The 15477-nt window shown below is 44.8% G+C and overlaps 1 protein-coding gene across 3 annotated transcripts in view; it reads right to left on the bottom strand.

Annotated features, from left to right (window-relative positions):
* LOC106581036 (carboxypeptidase D) overlaps positions 1–15477 on the bottom strand; it is a 34436-nt gene that overhangs the window by 2913 nt on the left and 16046 nt on the right. For 2 of the 3 annotated variants that reach the window (XM_014162708.3, XM_014162709.3), the window contains exons 7-20: positions 7039–7230; positions 6001–6168; positions 5745–5854; positions 5423–5525; positions 5179–5321; positions 4849–5018; positions 4380–4682; positions 3612–3807; positions 3234–3369; positions 2978–3124; positions 2796–2894; positions 2585–2673; positions 2286–2417; positions 1605–1893 (exon numbers count right to left, since the gene is read on the bottom strand). In XM_014162708.3, coding sequence (XP_014018183.2) covers positions 1605–1893; positions 2286–2417; positions 2585–2673; positions 2796–2894; positions 2978–3124; positions 3234–3369; positions 3612–3807; positions 4380–4682; positions 4849–5018; positions 5179–5321; positions 5423–5525; positions 5745–5854; positions 6001–6168; positions 7039–7230 — 2277 coding nt within the window. The remainder of the gene's footprint in view (positions 1–1604; positions 1894–2285; positions 2418–2584; positions 2674–2795; positions 2895–2977; positions 3125–3233; positions 3370–3611; positions 3808–4379; positions 4683–4848; positions 5019–5178; positions 5322–5422; positions 5526–5744; positions 5855–6000; positions 6169–7038; positions 7231–15477) is intronic. The other variant, XM_014162710.3, reaches the window with a different exon arrangement.

Raw genomic sequence — 15477 nt, 5'->3', positions numbered from 1 at the left:
TGCAGGGAAGGAGAGACAAGCATAAAGTTTATTCGGAAAGTATTCAGACCACGTGACTTTTTCCACATTGCTACGTTATAGCCTTATTCTAAAATGTTTTTTATTTATTTAATCCCCCTCATGAATCTACACACAAAACCCCAAAATGACATAGCAAAAATATGTATTAAGGGAAAAAAAACCTAATATCACATAAGTATTCAGACCCTTTACTCAGTACTTTGTTAAAAGCACCCATGGCAGAGATTACAGCCTCAAGTCTTCTTGGGTATGACGCTACAAACTTGGCACACCTGTATTTGGGGAGTTTCTCCCATTCTTCTCTACAGATCCTCTCAAGCTCTGTCAGGTTGGATGGGGAGCGTCGCTGTACAACTATTTTCAGGTCTCTCCAGAGACGTTTGATTAGGTTCAAGTCCGGGCCACTCAAGGACATTCAAAGACGTGTCCTGAAGTCACTCCCGCGTTGTCTTGGCTGTGTGCTTAGGGTTGCTGTCCTATTGGAAGGTAAACCTTCGCCACAGCATGATGCTGCCACCACCATGCTTCACCGTAGGGATGGTGCCAGGTTTCCTCCAGACATGAGGCTTGGTATTCAGGCCAAAGAGTTCAATCTTGGTTTCATCAGACCAGAGAATCTTGTTGCTCATGGTCTGAGAGTCTTTAGGTACATTTTGGTAAACTCTAAACATGCGGTAATGTGCTTTTTACTGAGGAGTGGCTTCTGTCTGGCCACTACCATAAAGGCCTGATTGGTGGTGCTCCAGAGATGCTTGTCCTTTTGGAAGGTTCTCCTATCTCCACAGAGGAACTCTGTCAGAGTGACCATCGGGTTCTTGGTCACCTCCCTGACCAAGGCCCTTCTCCCCTGATTGCTCAGTTTGGCCGGGCGGCCAGCTCTAGGAAGAGTCTTGTTGGTTCAAAACGTCTTCCATTTAAGAATGATGGAGGCCACTGTGTTCTTGGGGACATTTAATGCTGGGACATTTAATGCTGCAGAAATGTTGGGGTACCCTTCCCGAGATCTGTGCCACAACACAATCATGTCTCGGAGCTCTGCGGCTAATTCCTTTGACCTCATGGCTTGGTTTTTGCCTTGACATGCACTGTCAACTGTGGGACCTTATATAGATGGGTGTGTGCCTTTCCAAATCATGTCCAATCAATTGAATTTACCACAGGTGGACTGCAATCAAGTTGTAGAAACATCTCAAGGATGATCAATGGAAACAGGATGCACCAGAGGTCAATTTTGAGTCTCATACCAAAGGGTATGAATACTTATGACATTGAGCATGACAGCCCACTGAGTTTGCCAAAAGGCACCTAAAGGACTCTGACCATGGCACAAAACAAACGTTAAATACTGTAGGTTTTTAGGACACTTATTCACCTTGTTATACTCCCTACAATAGTCCGTGGGCCGACAAGATGAAAAATCAGTGGATGTGCCCTTGAGAAAAGCACTTTACCCTAATTGCTCCTATAATAACAGCGTCTGCTAAATTACAAAAACGTAGAAAAATATGTAATTGTTTGCAATCATCTGGCAACATTACATAAAAGGTAACATCTCCACAAAACCCATTTCTCCTCATGCTTACCTGCAGTAGCCACAACAAACTCCCGGGGCAGGCCAAAAATGCGGTTGTCCATGTCAAACTCAATGATGATGGAGCTGGCGGCTTCATATGATGACACAACCACCTCCTGCCGTTGTTGCTGGTAGCCATCAGCCACAGCCTCTATGTTGTGGTTTCCTGGTGCCAGCAGAGCATGGAAGTAGCCTCCCTCTGCAGTGAACACCCTCACACCCCCGTTCAACACTATCATGGCCCCCACGATGGGCTTCCCACTCTTATCCTTCACCACGCCACGCACACCTTTATGGACCTGAGAGACAGAAACACAGATTGAATGTAAAGTACACAGAACAAAAAGTAAGTAGCCTTGTCCGAGCCAGAACAGCCGATAGGGCAGGAGCCTATATCCTGTTACTGTAGCGTAAGGCAGCTTGATGTGCAGTACAAGTACACACTCTAGCAAAGATTTTATAACTAAACCAAGATAGACCACACCCAGTTGTTTTAAATGGGAACAAATTAGTCATCGTGGATGAAATATCTGTCTCATTGTTCTATCTGTGACGCTAGTCTATCGCAGGAAGACAGACAGATTTTTACCTTGTAAGCATGGGGATTCAATCCAGCAACCTTTTGCCCAATGCTCTAACCACTAGGCTACCTTTTTTGTACTATTATATATATATTTTTTGTATTACTGACCTCCACCAGCATGCTAAGCAGTGCCTTCCTGTTCTCAGCCCACAGCGTGGCCAGCTGCTCGGCCGGGGGGAACAGACAGCAGCCTGTATACACCGTGATCTCTGGACAATGGCCAAAGTCCACACTGAAGTCCTGGAAGACACAGATCAGAAGAGGCATATTGGTGACCAATAAATATAGTCCTGTCGTTCCAGGACTCAACCAGCAGATGCCTCTTTGGGCCGGGGTGTCAGAACAACCCTCCTCCTGTGAGGTATAGCATTAAATAGCATTAAAAAGCAGGGGTTGATGGAACATACCTTCATGCTGCCCATGTGACTCTGTCTCTCTGCTGCCCTGAGTACACCATCTGGGATGTTACCCACTGAGGAGAGAGGAGAAGAGGAGGCTGAAACAGAGGTGTCAATAGATATATAGAAGCCATCTTCTTTTCCAATTCACCACTTCCTTTTAATTCACTAGACAGTCTATAGGTCACAGTGGTCTATTTGTGGTGCTGTTGGTACATACTTTGGTCATTGCTTGGACATCCTGTATCCCCCAGGTGCATCTTGGGATGGTTTCTGGCGTAAACATTGGCCAGGTACTTCAGAGTTTCCTCATTTTCAACTGAAAAAAAGTACACTATTAGTTAACTATTTATTTTATAGTTTTCCCACTAAAGTATTCTATTTGGAGCCCTATGCTCCTACCTGGCTGTACAGGCTTGTCGTAGGGGTAAGTAGCCAACAGGGAGCCTCCATCCAGGGCTACAGAGAGTGTGAAGCCCCTCTCTAGGATCAGGTCCATCACTGCCCTGGTCTCTGGCTGAGCCTCCACCACACGCTGGGAGGCATTACCTACAACAGCAGCACACACAGACAGGACACTATCAGACATGTAAGGGCATGCAAGTATAGACAAACACAAAACATCTCTGTCTATACACAAACAGCAGCAGGTACTGACCGAAGAAGTCAGTGTCCAGATCTTTCCCGTGTGTGTTGGTCATGCCCACAGTAGAGGTGCACTGTTTCTCTCTGGCCAGCTCTCGTCCATCTGGATTGATGGAGGGAAGGATGACGATCCGCGTCTCGTTTATCAGCTGTGGAGAGGAGAAGAGGGAGAAGGATAAAGAGGAATGATGGGTAGAACAGGACATCAGAGATATTTAAATGGGAGCTTTTGTATTTTACAACATCTCTAAACTTTAGAAAGTGTGGTAGATCAAGAAATCCACAATATTTAGCAATTTCAAGGCAACAACTGTGCAAGTGTGTGAATAATTTCACTAGGTAACGTAGTTATGATTGGTGTAGTAAAACCATCTCAGTTAAAACATCTCACCCTGGTAATAGTGGGGTTCTTGCCGTAGTTGATGCAGAGGAAGGCCGCGAACTCCAGCAGCAGCTCTGTGCCCACGGGGGCGTTGCCATGGATACCTCCCACCAAGCGGATCTTGGGCTCGGCTGTTTCAGGCTCGTCTGGTTTGTTGGAGATCTCCAAGGCCCAGATGGTCCTGTACTCCACACTCTGGCCCAAACTACACAGAAGCATGCATGTTATTATCAGTTCCACTGTAGATAATATGGTCACCTAGCAGACTTCTGCAAAGACACGTAGACTGAAATTCAAACCATTTGGAGATGTTTTGAGGTTAGCCATTAGAGGTACAGGGGGACAGGTAGCCTAGTAGTTAGAGTGTTGGGCCAGTAACCGAAAGGCCGCTGGTTTGAATACCTGAGCCAACAAGGTGAAAAATCTGTCGATGTGCCCTTGAGCAAGGCAGTTAACCCTAATTTGCTCCATGGGCGCCGTACTACTATGGCAGACTGTAAAACAATACATTTCACAGCACCTATCTGGTGTATGTGACAATACATATACATTATTTTTATATGACAAGATAAATGATTTTGATTAAGTGCAGTTACACTAGGGGTTAGAGGTCAAAGTTTACCTATGCAGGGAGGTGACATTTGATGCGTTTAGCTAGGAGGTCAGAGGTCATAACTCAGGCCTACTTGTGCAGGGAGTTCCTCTTGGGAAAGTTGAGGTTTAGAGGTTAGTTGTCAGGTTAGGGTTTAGAGGTCAGGGGTCATAACTCAGGCCTACCTATGCAGGGAGGTGATCTTGGGGAAGTTGAACGTCAAACCCCTCAGGAACTCTGACAGCTCCTTGTAGCGTCTGTATCTGAAGCTGCTCTCTGTGGCAGTACTCTGAACCAGCTGCTCCAGCCCCTGGCCCAGAGACAGGTCCTTAATGAAGCTCTGGAACACCACCTCTGCGGGGTCCTGGGTGGCCCTGGGGTCCATTGGGGCCTGGCCGTTGGGATCAGAATGCACCCGTGTCAGCCGGAAGTCTACCAGCTCCACCCCCTCCTCTGGCACTGTGGCATAGATCTTTACTGAGTTATACCTGAGAAGACGGGGAGGGAGGGAGGGTTAGGCCATAGAGGTCGTTCATTCTAGTTGTTCTGTTTCTATGGGTTAGTGTGTGGTTACCCTGCAGATAAACAGGTTTTTTTGGACCGGTCTTAGGTCTACATTTTAAACAAAGTTACTACTACGGTCCTGTCTCTCACCCCTGTGCAGAGGCGGTGAGGTGGTACGTCCCAGGGACCAGAAGTCTCCAGTAGTCTCCAGCTAGGTTGGTTGTAATTTGATGATCGATCTCCTCCACTGTGATGGTGGCATTAGGGATGCCTGTACCATCTTTAATGTCTATCACCATGCCCTTCACGCCTCTGTGGACCTACAGAGCCACACACACAATGAATACCTCAAATACAAGTTGGTGCATTTGAAACAAAATAAGTAGGTAAGACATAGGGAAAGAGAGAAATTACATGTACATCTTTTTAAATAATAATAATTGAGAGAGAGTGTGAAGGACTGCATGTAAGTATGCTGACCTGGTGGATGTACTGCAGTAAGGCTCTACGGTTCTGGTCCCAGTACAAAGGCAGGTGCTGGGCCTTAGGGTACTTCACACAGCCCAACTCTATGGTCACCTCAAAACAGTTAGTGTTCAGGTAGTTCCAGTCCTGCATCCCACCTGGCAAGAGAACACAAAGAGAAGTCAGATACACAGGCACAGGTGTGCAGACATACAAATTGTTCCTCCCAGTGTGTGAATTGGAATGGGAGGGCACGTACCGGGAACATTGTACCAGTTGGCGCCGTTGGTGATGCCGTCCTCAAAGAACTCTGATCGGTAAAGGTCCTCACAAGGGTGTCCTTTGTGCATGAGAGCGTTTTCCTGGACACGCGCGCGCGCACGCACGCACGCACGCACGCACACACACACACACACACACAATAAAAACAGCAGAATTGAAACAGTAAACGTATCTTCTAACTGTCCAGTGGTTTTATTAACAGAATTAAAATAGTTTACAACTGTATAAATGTATTAATTAAAAAGTTACATTAAATGGACTGATATAAGGACCAGAATTGTGTGTTGAAGTCCACTGACCTGAGAGTAGGCTCTGGCCACTTGTTTAAAGACCTTGTCATCAGGACACTTGCTGTACTCCGTACGTCCCTGCTTGTCATCATCATATGGGTAGTTGACCACCAATGACCCTGTGGTGGGCAGAGAGGAAATATTCAATGAGAATACAGTATATTACTACAATTATAAAGCTGTCCTCCAAAATGGGACAATATACTGGTGGCAGGCCAACATACCATTTTTATAAACATTGAAAAATGGGGGAGCTAGGGCTTACCTCCATGTAGGTTGGCTGAGAGCACAAAGGGATTCATCTTGAGCCAGTTCATCACAGCGATGGTCTCTGGCTGCCTGGGTTCAGTGATGGTAGTAAATTGGTCAGGAAAGTTACGGTTCAGGTCAAAGTTGTTACTGTTGTTGCGTCCCGTGTACCCTCTGACATCACCTGCGAGAGAAAATGAACAGAAAACAATACAAATACATGATACCTATATCTCAATCCATTATACAGAGACAACAGAAACTGATCATTCTCATGTCACAGTCCCCAGGTACCAAAACACATATTTCCATGGCTTCTTTTAATAATAGGGTAGTTCCACCTTAAATATTTCCCCGGTGATCAACTTCCTGTTTATAAATGTGCTGGGGAAAACAGCAGCACAACTGGCTGAGGTAAAACTAGACCTATGTAAGAGGAAATGTGAGAAAATCTACAGGGCAAATAAGTAAGCTAGGCAGCAAAAGAGAAGAAATTCCATTCAGAAGTATTTCAAGGTCTCAGTATGACACTTGACCTACAGATAGTTTCTGTTAGCATATTCAAGCTATTTGGGTCTGAACACTTGTTTTTGTTTTTTTAAAATTCTATACAAATGTCTAATGTGTATTCCTGTGATATTTTAGTGACTCAAACATTACAACAAAATCTATGGGGTAAAAAACCTACCTAAAATGTTTTGGCTGACATGGGCTAGTTGATCAGGACATTTCTTGCAAGTTAAAAATGGCTCTCTAAGGTATGCAATGACTGACATGACAAGAGGAACTGATGATGCACTACCCAACCTTAAAATTGCACCTGGTGTATTCTACTATTAAAACTTTCAAGAGTAAGTTGAAAGCCGGACCGAGTTCCTTAAGAAAAATAAAACTTGTGGGGGGGGGCACAGTTTGGGAACCACTGACTTTATGCTACCGCTAATCATGTTAAAACCTTTTAGAGCTACACTGCATTTTTCTTCATCTGGCATGTGTACAGGCAACATTTTCACAAATAGACCCCACACACACACCCAACACGTTCCTCTCTTACCCTCCCTGGCGATCTCATATCCATCTGGGTTCATGGAAGGCATGATGTGTATCCGAGTCGTATTGACCAACTGGGTGACCTCAGGGTCGCTGCCATAGTTACGGCACAGGTACTCAATAAGGTTGAGGAGTAGCTCGCGTCCCACCACCTCATTTCCGTGCATGTTAGCTATGTACTTGAACTCTGGTTCACCTGAAGGAGAGAGGAGAAAAGAGCGGGAAAAATAAATACAAAAAGTGTTAGAGTGCTATTAAGAGAAGTAGGGCAGAGTCGGATGAGAGAGAATGAGGGCGGAAGTCTCCTGAACAAATTCATACTCAATTAAAATAAAGCACGACAATCATTTTAAAACCCTCCTTATCCTTGCAGTGCCATTTCAAGGCCACCAAATATTGAAAAAAACACAATGCTGTAATGGACCTGCTGATATGAGTGAGTACACCACATTCAAAAGGATATCAAATCAAGTTTTATTGGTCACATACGCATATTTAGCAGATGTTATTGTTGGTGCAGTAGTATCTAACAACTCACAACAATACAGACATCTAAAAGTAAAAAAACCTCATTAAGAAAAATATAAATATTAGGACAAGCAATGTCGGAGTGGCATTGACTAAAATACAGTACAATAGTATGCAGTATATACAGTTGAAGTTGGGAGTTTACATACAGTTAGGTTGGAGTCATTAAAACTCGTTTTTCAACCACTCCACATATTTCTTGTTAACAAACTATAGTTTTGGCAAGTCGGTTAGGACATCTACTTTGTGCATGACACAAGTAATTTTTCCAACAATTGTTTAGACAGATTATTTCACTTATAATTCACTGTATCACAATTCCAGTGGGTCAGAAGTGTACATACACTACGTTGACTGTGCCTTTAAACAGCTTCGAAAATTCCTGAAAATGATGTCATGGCTTTAGAAGCGTCTGATAGGCTAATTGACATCATTTGAGTCAATTGGAGGTGTACCTGTGGATGTATTTCAAGGCCTACCTTCAAACTCAGTGCCTCTTTGCTTGACATCATGGGAAAATCAAAAGAAATCAGCCAAGACCTCAGAAGAAAAAAAAAATTGTAGACCTCCACAAGTCTGGTTCATCCTTGGGAGCAATTTCCAAACGCCTTAAGGTACCACGTTCATCTGTACAAACAATACTACCCAAGCATGAACACTATGGGACCACGCAGCCGTCATACCGCTCAGGAAGGAGACGCGTTCTGTCTCCTAGAGATTAACGTACTTTGGTGTGAAAAGTGCAAATCAATCCCAGAACAGCAAAGGACCTTGTAAAGATGCTGGAGGAAACAGGGACAAAAGTATCTATATCCACAGTAAAACGAGTCCTATATCAACCTGAAAGGCCGCTCGGCAAGGAAGAAGCCACTGCACCAAAACCGCCATAAAAAAAAAAACAGATTACAGTTTGCAACTGCACATGGGGACAAAGAACGTACTTTTTGAAGAAATGTCCATTCCAACCGTGAAGCACAGGGGTGGCAGCATCATGTTGTGGGGGTGCTTTGTTGCAGTAGGGACTGGAGCACATCACAAAATAGATGGCATCATGAGGAAGGACAATTATGTGGATATATTGAAGCAACATCTCAAGATATCAGTCAGGAAGTTAAAGCTTGGTCACAAATGGGTCTTCCAAATGGACAAATGACTCAGAGCATACTTCCAAAGTTGTGGAAAAATGGCTTAAGGACAACAAAGTCAAGGTAATTGGAGTGGCCATCACAAAGCCCTGACCTCAATCATATAGAACATTTGTGGGCAGAACTGAAAAGGCGTGTGCGAACAAGGAGGCCTACAAACCCGACTCAGTTACACCAGCTCTGTCAGGAGGAATGGGCCAAAATTCACCCAACTTATTGTGGGAAGCTTGTGGAAGGCTACCCGAAACGTTTGACCCAAGTTAACCTCTCTTGGGTAGGGGGCAGTATTTTCACAGCCGGACGAAAAACGTACCCAAATTAAACGGCCTACTACTCAGGCCCAGGAATTAGAATATGCATATTATTAGTAGATTTGGATAGAAAACACTCTGAAGTTTCTAAAACTGTTTGAATGATGTCTGAGTATAACAGAACTCATGTGGCAGGCAAAAACCTGAGAAAAAAATCCAACCAGGAAGTGGAGGATCTGAGGCTGTAGTTTTTTCAAGTGATTGCCTATCCAACACACAGTGACTTAGGGTTCATTTTGCACTTCCTAAGTCTTCCACTAGATGTCAACAGTCTTTAGAAAGTTGTTTGAGGCTTCTATGGTGAACAGAGAGCCAACAAAGGAAGTTGGAAGTTGTTGACTCAGGAAAGCACGAGTTCATTGGCGTGCATTCACGTGAGGGGTAGCTGTGTTCCAAAACGTTTTTCAAGACATTGGAATCGTCCAGTTGGAATATTATTGAAGTTCTAAGTTAAAAAGGCCCTAAAGATTGATGCTATACACCGTTTGAACGAACGTAAATATAACTTTTTTTGACTTTTCGTCGTGACATTTTGGCCGCGCTTCCTACATTTGGAGTAGCTTACTGAACGTGCAAACAACAACGAGGTATTTGGACGTAAATTATGGACTTTATCGAACAAAACAACATTTATTGTGGACCTGGGATTCCTGGAAGTGCCTTCTGATGAAGATCATCAAAGGTAAGTGAATATTTCTAATGCTATTTATGATTTTAGATGACTCCAAAATGGCGGGTATCTGTACTGCTTGATGTCTTTTTCTGAGCGCAGTACTCAGATTATTGCAAAGTGTGCTTTCCCCGTGAAGCTTTTTTGAAATCTGTCACAGCGGTTGTTCATCTATAATTCTTTGAATAACAGTTTAATATTTTATCAACGTTTATGATGAGTATTTTTGTAAATTGTTGTGCTGATTCACCGGCCGTATTGGAGGCAAAATATTTTCTGAACATCACGCGCCAATGTAAAATGCTGTTTTTGGATATAAATATCAACTTGATCGAACAAAAAAATGCATGTATTGTGTAACATGATGTCCTAGGAGTGTCATCTGATGAAGATCGTCAAAGGTAAGTGCATAATTTTAGCTGGTTTTCTGGTTTTTGTGACGCCTGTCCTTGCTAGGAAAATGGCTGTGTGGTTTTTCTTGTGTTGGAACTGTCCTAACATAATCTAACTTTATGCTTTCGCCGTAAAGCCTTTTTGAAATCGGACAATGTGGTTACATTAAGGAGACGTGCATCTTTAAAATGGTGTAAAATAGTCGTATGTTTGAGAACTTTGAATTATGACATTTTGTGGTTTTGAATTTGGCGCTCTGATTTCACTGGCTGTTGAATAGTGTGAACCGTGGGTGGGACGCTCCCCAAAAGAGGTAAAACAATTTAAAGGCAATGCTACCAAATACTAATTGAGTGAATGTAAACTTCTGACCCACTGGGAATGTGATGAAAAATATAAAAGCTGAAATAAAATCACTCTCTCTACTATTATTCTGACATTTCACATTCTTAGAATAAAGTGGTGATCCTAACTGACCTAAAACAGGGAATTTTTACTAGGATTAAATGTCAGGAATTGCGAAAAACTGAGTTTAAATGTATTTGGCTAAGGTGTATGTAAACTTCCGATTTCAACTGTACATATGAGATGAGTAAAGGAGTATGTAAACATTATTAAAGTGGCCAGTGATTCCATGTCTATGTATATAGGGCAGCAGCCTCTAAGGTGCAGGGTTGAGTAACCGGGTGTCAGCCGGCTAGTGATGGCTATTTAACTGTCGGATGGCCTTGATAGAAGCTGTTTTTAAATCTCTCGGTCCCAGCTTTGATGCACCTGTAGTGACCTCGCATTCTGGATGGTAGCGAGGTGAACAGGCAGTGGCTCAGGTGGTTGATATCCTTGATTATCTTATTGGCATTCCTGTGACATCGGGTGCTGTAGGTGTCCTGGAGGGCAGGCAGTGTGCCCCCGGTGATGCGTTGGGCAGACCGCACCACCCTCTGGAGAGTCCTGCCGTTGTGGGCAGTGCAGTTGCCGTACCAGGCGGTGATACAGCCTGACAGGATGCTCTCAATTGTGCACCTGTAAAGGTTTGAGGGTGTGAGGGGCCAAGCCAAATATTTTCAGACTCCTGAGGCTGAAGAGGCTCTGTTGCGCCTTCACTACATTGTCTGTGTAGGTGGACCATTTCAGATTGTCAGTGATGCGTACGGCGATCAACTTGAAGCTTTCCACCTTCTCCACTGTGGTCCCGTCAATGTGGATAAGGGCGTGCGCCCCCTGCTTTTTCCTGAAGTCCGCGATCAGCTCCTTCATTTTGTTAAAGTTGAGGGAGAGGTTAATTTCCTGGCACCACTCCACCAGGGCGCTCACCTCCTCACTGTAGGCTGTCTCGTCATTGTTAATAATCAGGCCTACTATGGTTGTGTCGTCTGCAAACTTGATGGTTGGAGTTGGAGGCGTGTGTCATGGGTGAACAGGCTGTACATGAGGAGGCTGAGTACGCTGTGTTGAGGATCAGTGAAGAGGTGTTGTTGTTTCCTACCTTCACCACCTGGGGGCGGCCAGTCAGGAAGTCCAGGACCATTTGCACATGGCGGGTTCAGACCCAGGGCCCCGAGCTTGATGGTGACCTTGGAGGGTACTATGGTGTTGAAGGCTGAGCTATAGGTATTCCTCTTGTCCAGGTGTTGTAGGGCAGTGTAATGGCGATTGCATCTCTGTGGATCTATTGGGGCGGTAAGTAAATCGTAGTGGGTCTAGAGTGTCAGGTAAGGTAGAGGTGATATGATCCTCAACTAGCCTCTCAAAGCACTTCATGATGACAGAAGTGAGTGCTACGGAGCGATAGTCATTTAGTTCAGTTACCTTTGCTTTCTTGGGTACAGGAACAATGGAAACCCAAATTGGTCTACATGGACAAGTTCTGGCCTGGTTTAGATCTTATCTGTCGGAAAGATATCAGTTTGTCTCTGTGAATGGTTTGTCCTCTGACAAATCAATTGTAAATTTCGGTGTTCCTCAAGGTTCCGTTTTAGGACCACTATTGTTTTCACTATATATTTTACCTCTTGGGGATGTCATTCGAAAACATAATGTTAAATTTCACTGCTATGCAGACGACACACAGCTGTACATTTCAATGAAACATGGTGAAGCCCCAAAATTGCCCTCGCTAGAAGCCTGTGTTTCAGACATAAAGAAGTGGATGGCTGCAAACTTTCTACTTTTAAACTCGGACAAAACAGAGATGCTTGTTCTAGGTCCCAAGAAACAAAGAGATCTTCTGTTGAATCTGACAATTAATCTGGATGGTTGTACAGTCGTCTCAAATAAAACTGTGAAGGACCTCGGCGTTACTCTGGACCCTGATCTCTCTTTTGAAGAACATATCAAGACTGTTTCAAGGACAGCTTTTTTCCATCTACGTAACATTGCAAAAATCAGAAATTTTCTGTCCAAAAATGACGCAGAAAAATTAATCCATGCTTTTGTTACTTCTAGGCTGGACTACTGCAATGCTCTACTTTCCGGCTACCCGGATAAAGCACTAAATAAACTTCAGTTAGTGCTAAATACGGCTGCTAGAATCCTGACTAGAACCAAAAAATTTGATCATATTACTCCAGTGTTAGCCTCCCTACACTGGCTTCCTGTTAAGGCAAGGGCTGATTTCAAGGTTTTACTGCTAACCTACAAAGCATTACATGGGCTTGCTCCTACCTATCTTTCCGATTTGGTCCTGCCGTACATACCTACACGTACGCTACGGTCACAAGACGCAGGCCTCCTAATTGTCCCTAGAATTTCTAAGCAAACGGCTGGAGGTAGGGCTTTCTCCTATAGAGCTCCATTTTTATGGAATGGTCTGCCTACCAATGTGAGAGACGCAGACTCAGTCTCAACCTTTAAGTCTTTACTGAAGACTTATCTCTTCAGTAGGTCCTATGATTAAGTATAGTCTGGCCCAGGAGTGTGAAGGTGAACGGAAAGGCTGGAGCAACGAACCGCCCTTGCTGTCTCTGCCTTGCCGGTTCCCCTCTTTCCACTGGGATTCTCTGCCTCTAACCCTTTTACAGAGGCTGAGTCACTGGCCTACTGGTGTTCTTCCATGCCGTCCATGGGAGGGGTGCGTCACTTGAGTGGGTTGAGTCACTGACGTGGTCTTCCTGTCTGGGTTGGCGCCCCCCCCCCCCCCCCTTGGGTTGTGCCATGGCGGAGATCGTTGTGGGCTATACTCGGCCTTGTCTTAGGACGGTAAGTTGGTGGTTGGAGACATCCCTCTAGTGGTGTGGGGGCTGTGCTTTGGCAAAGTGGGTGGGGTTATATCCTGCCTGTTTGGCCCTGTCCGGGGGTATCATCGGATGGCGCCACAGTGTCTTCTGATCCCTCCTGTCTCAGCCTCCAGTATTTATGCTGCAGTAGTTTATGTGTCGGGGGGCTAGGGTCAGTCTGTTACATCTGGAGTATTTCTCTTGTCTTATCCGGTGTCCTGTGTGTATTTAAATATGCTCTCTCTAATTCTCTCTTTCTCTCTTTCTGTCTTTCTCTCGGAGGACCTGAGCCCTAGGACCATGCCTCAGGACTACCTGGTATGATGACTCCTTGCTGTCCCCAGTCCACCTGGCCGTGCTGCTGCTCCAGTTTCAACTGTTCTGCCTGCGGCTATGGAACCCTGACCTGTTCACCGGACGTGCTTGTTGCACCCTCGACAACTACTATGATTATTATTATTTGACCATGCTGGTCATTTATGAACATTTTAACATTTTAACATTTTGACCATGTTCTGTTATAATATCCACCCTGCACAGCCAGAAGAGGACTGGCCACCCCTCATAGCCTGGTTCCTCTCTAGGTTTCTTCCTAGGTTTTTGGCCTTTCTAGGGAGTTTTTCCTAGGGAGTTTTTCCTAGCCACCGTGCTTCTTTCACATGCTTTGCTTGCTGTTTGGGGTTTTAGGCTGGGTTTCTGTACAGCACTTTGAGAATATCAGCTGATGTACGAAGGGCTATATAAAAATAAATTTGATTTGATTTGATTTGGACATCTTGAAGCAAGTGCAGACAGCAGACTGGGATAGGGAGAGATTGAATATGTCTGTAAACACTCCAGCCAGCTGGTCTGCGCATGCTCTGAGGACGCGGCTAGGGATGCCGTCTGGGCCGCCTGCCTTGCGAGGGTTAACACGCTTAAATGTCTTACGTCGGCCACAGAGAAGGAGAGCCCACAGTCCTTGGGTGCGGGCCGCGTCGATGGCACTGTGTTATTCTCAAAGCGGGACGTGGCTGGTTTTCCCTTTGTAGTCCGTGATTGTCTGTAGACACATACGTCTCGTGTCTGAGCCGTTGTATTGCGACTCCACTTTGTATCTGTACTGACGTTTTGTCTGTTTGATTGCCTTACGGAGGAAATAACTACACTGTTTGTATGGACCATATTCCCAGTCACCTTGCCATGGTTAAATGCGGTGGTTCACGCTTTCAGTTTAGCACGAATGCTGTCATCTATCCACAGTTTACGGTTTGGGTAGGTTTAAATAGTCGGTGGGAACAACCGTATCTGTGTATACATCAATGTTATTATACAAGGCTACCCGGGACATATCCCAGTCCGCATGATCAAAACAATCTTGAAGCATGGATTCTGATTGGTCAGACCAGCGTTGAATAGACCTTAGCACAGGTACTTCCTGTTTGAGTTCCTGCCTATAGGAAGGGAGGAGCAAAATAGAGTTATGATCCGATTTGCTGAAGGGAGGGCGGGGGAGGGCCTTGTAAGCATCCCGGAAGAGAGAAGAGCAGTGAGTATTTTCCCAGCGTGAGTACTACAGTCAATGTGTTGATAGAACATTTTAGGAAAATGCTCCCGAAGTTCTATGTTAAAATCCCAAGCCACAATAAATGCGGCCTCAGGATATGTGGTTTCCAGTTTGCATAATGTCCAGTGTAGTTCCTTGAGGGCCGTTGTGGTATCGGCTTGAGGGGGAATATACACGGCTGTGACTATAACCGAAGAGAATTCTCTTGGGAGATAATACGGTCTTGTATTTGATTGTGAGGTATTCTAGGTCGGGTGAACAAAAGGACAAGTTTCTGTACGTTATCGCAATCACACCATGAGTGGTTAATCATGAAACATACACCACCACCCTTCTTCCCGGAGAGTTCTTTATTCCTGTCTGCGCTATGTACTGAGAACCCAGCTGGCTGTATGGACGGGGACAATATATGCGGAGAGCCATGTTTCCGTGAGTATGTTACAGTCCCTGATGTGTCTCTGGAAGGAGATCCTCGTCCTGAGCTTGTCTACTTTAATGTCCACAGACCAAACATTAGTGAGTAATAGAATTGGAAGCGGTGGATGGTGTGCCCGCCTCCTGAGTCAGACTAGAAGTCCACTCCGAATACCTCTTCTCCGCCGGCGGCGTCTTGGAGAAGTTCAATTGCCCTGGGG

Source organism: Salmo salar, chromosome 20, assembly GCF_965601325.2.
Source record: "Salmo salar chromosome 20, fSalSal1, whole genome shotgun sequence".
Lineage (NCBI taxonomy): Eukaryota > Metazoa > Chordata > Actinopteri > Salmoniformes > Salmonidae > Salmo > Salmo salar.
The sequence above is the reverse complement of the archived record's forward strand: the minus strand, read 5'-3'. Positions and strand labels throughout refer to the sequence as shown.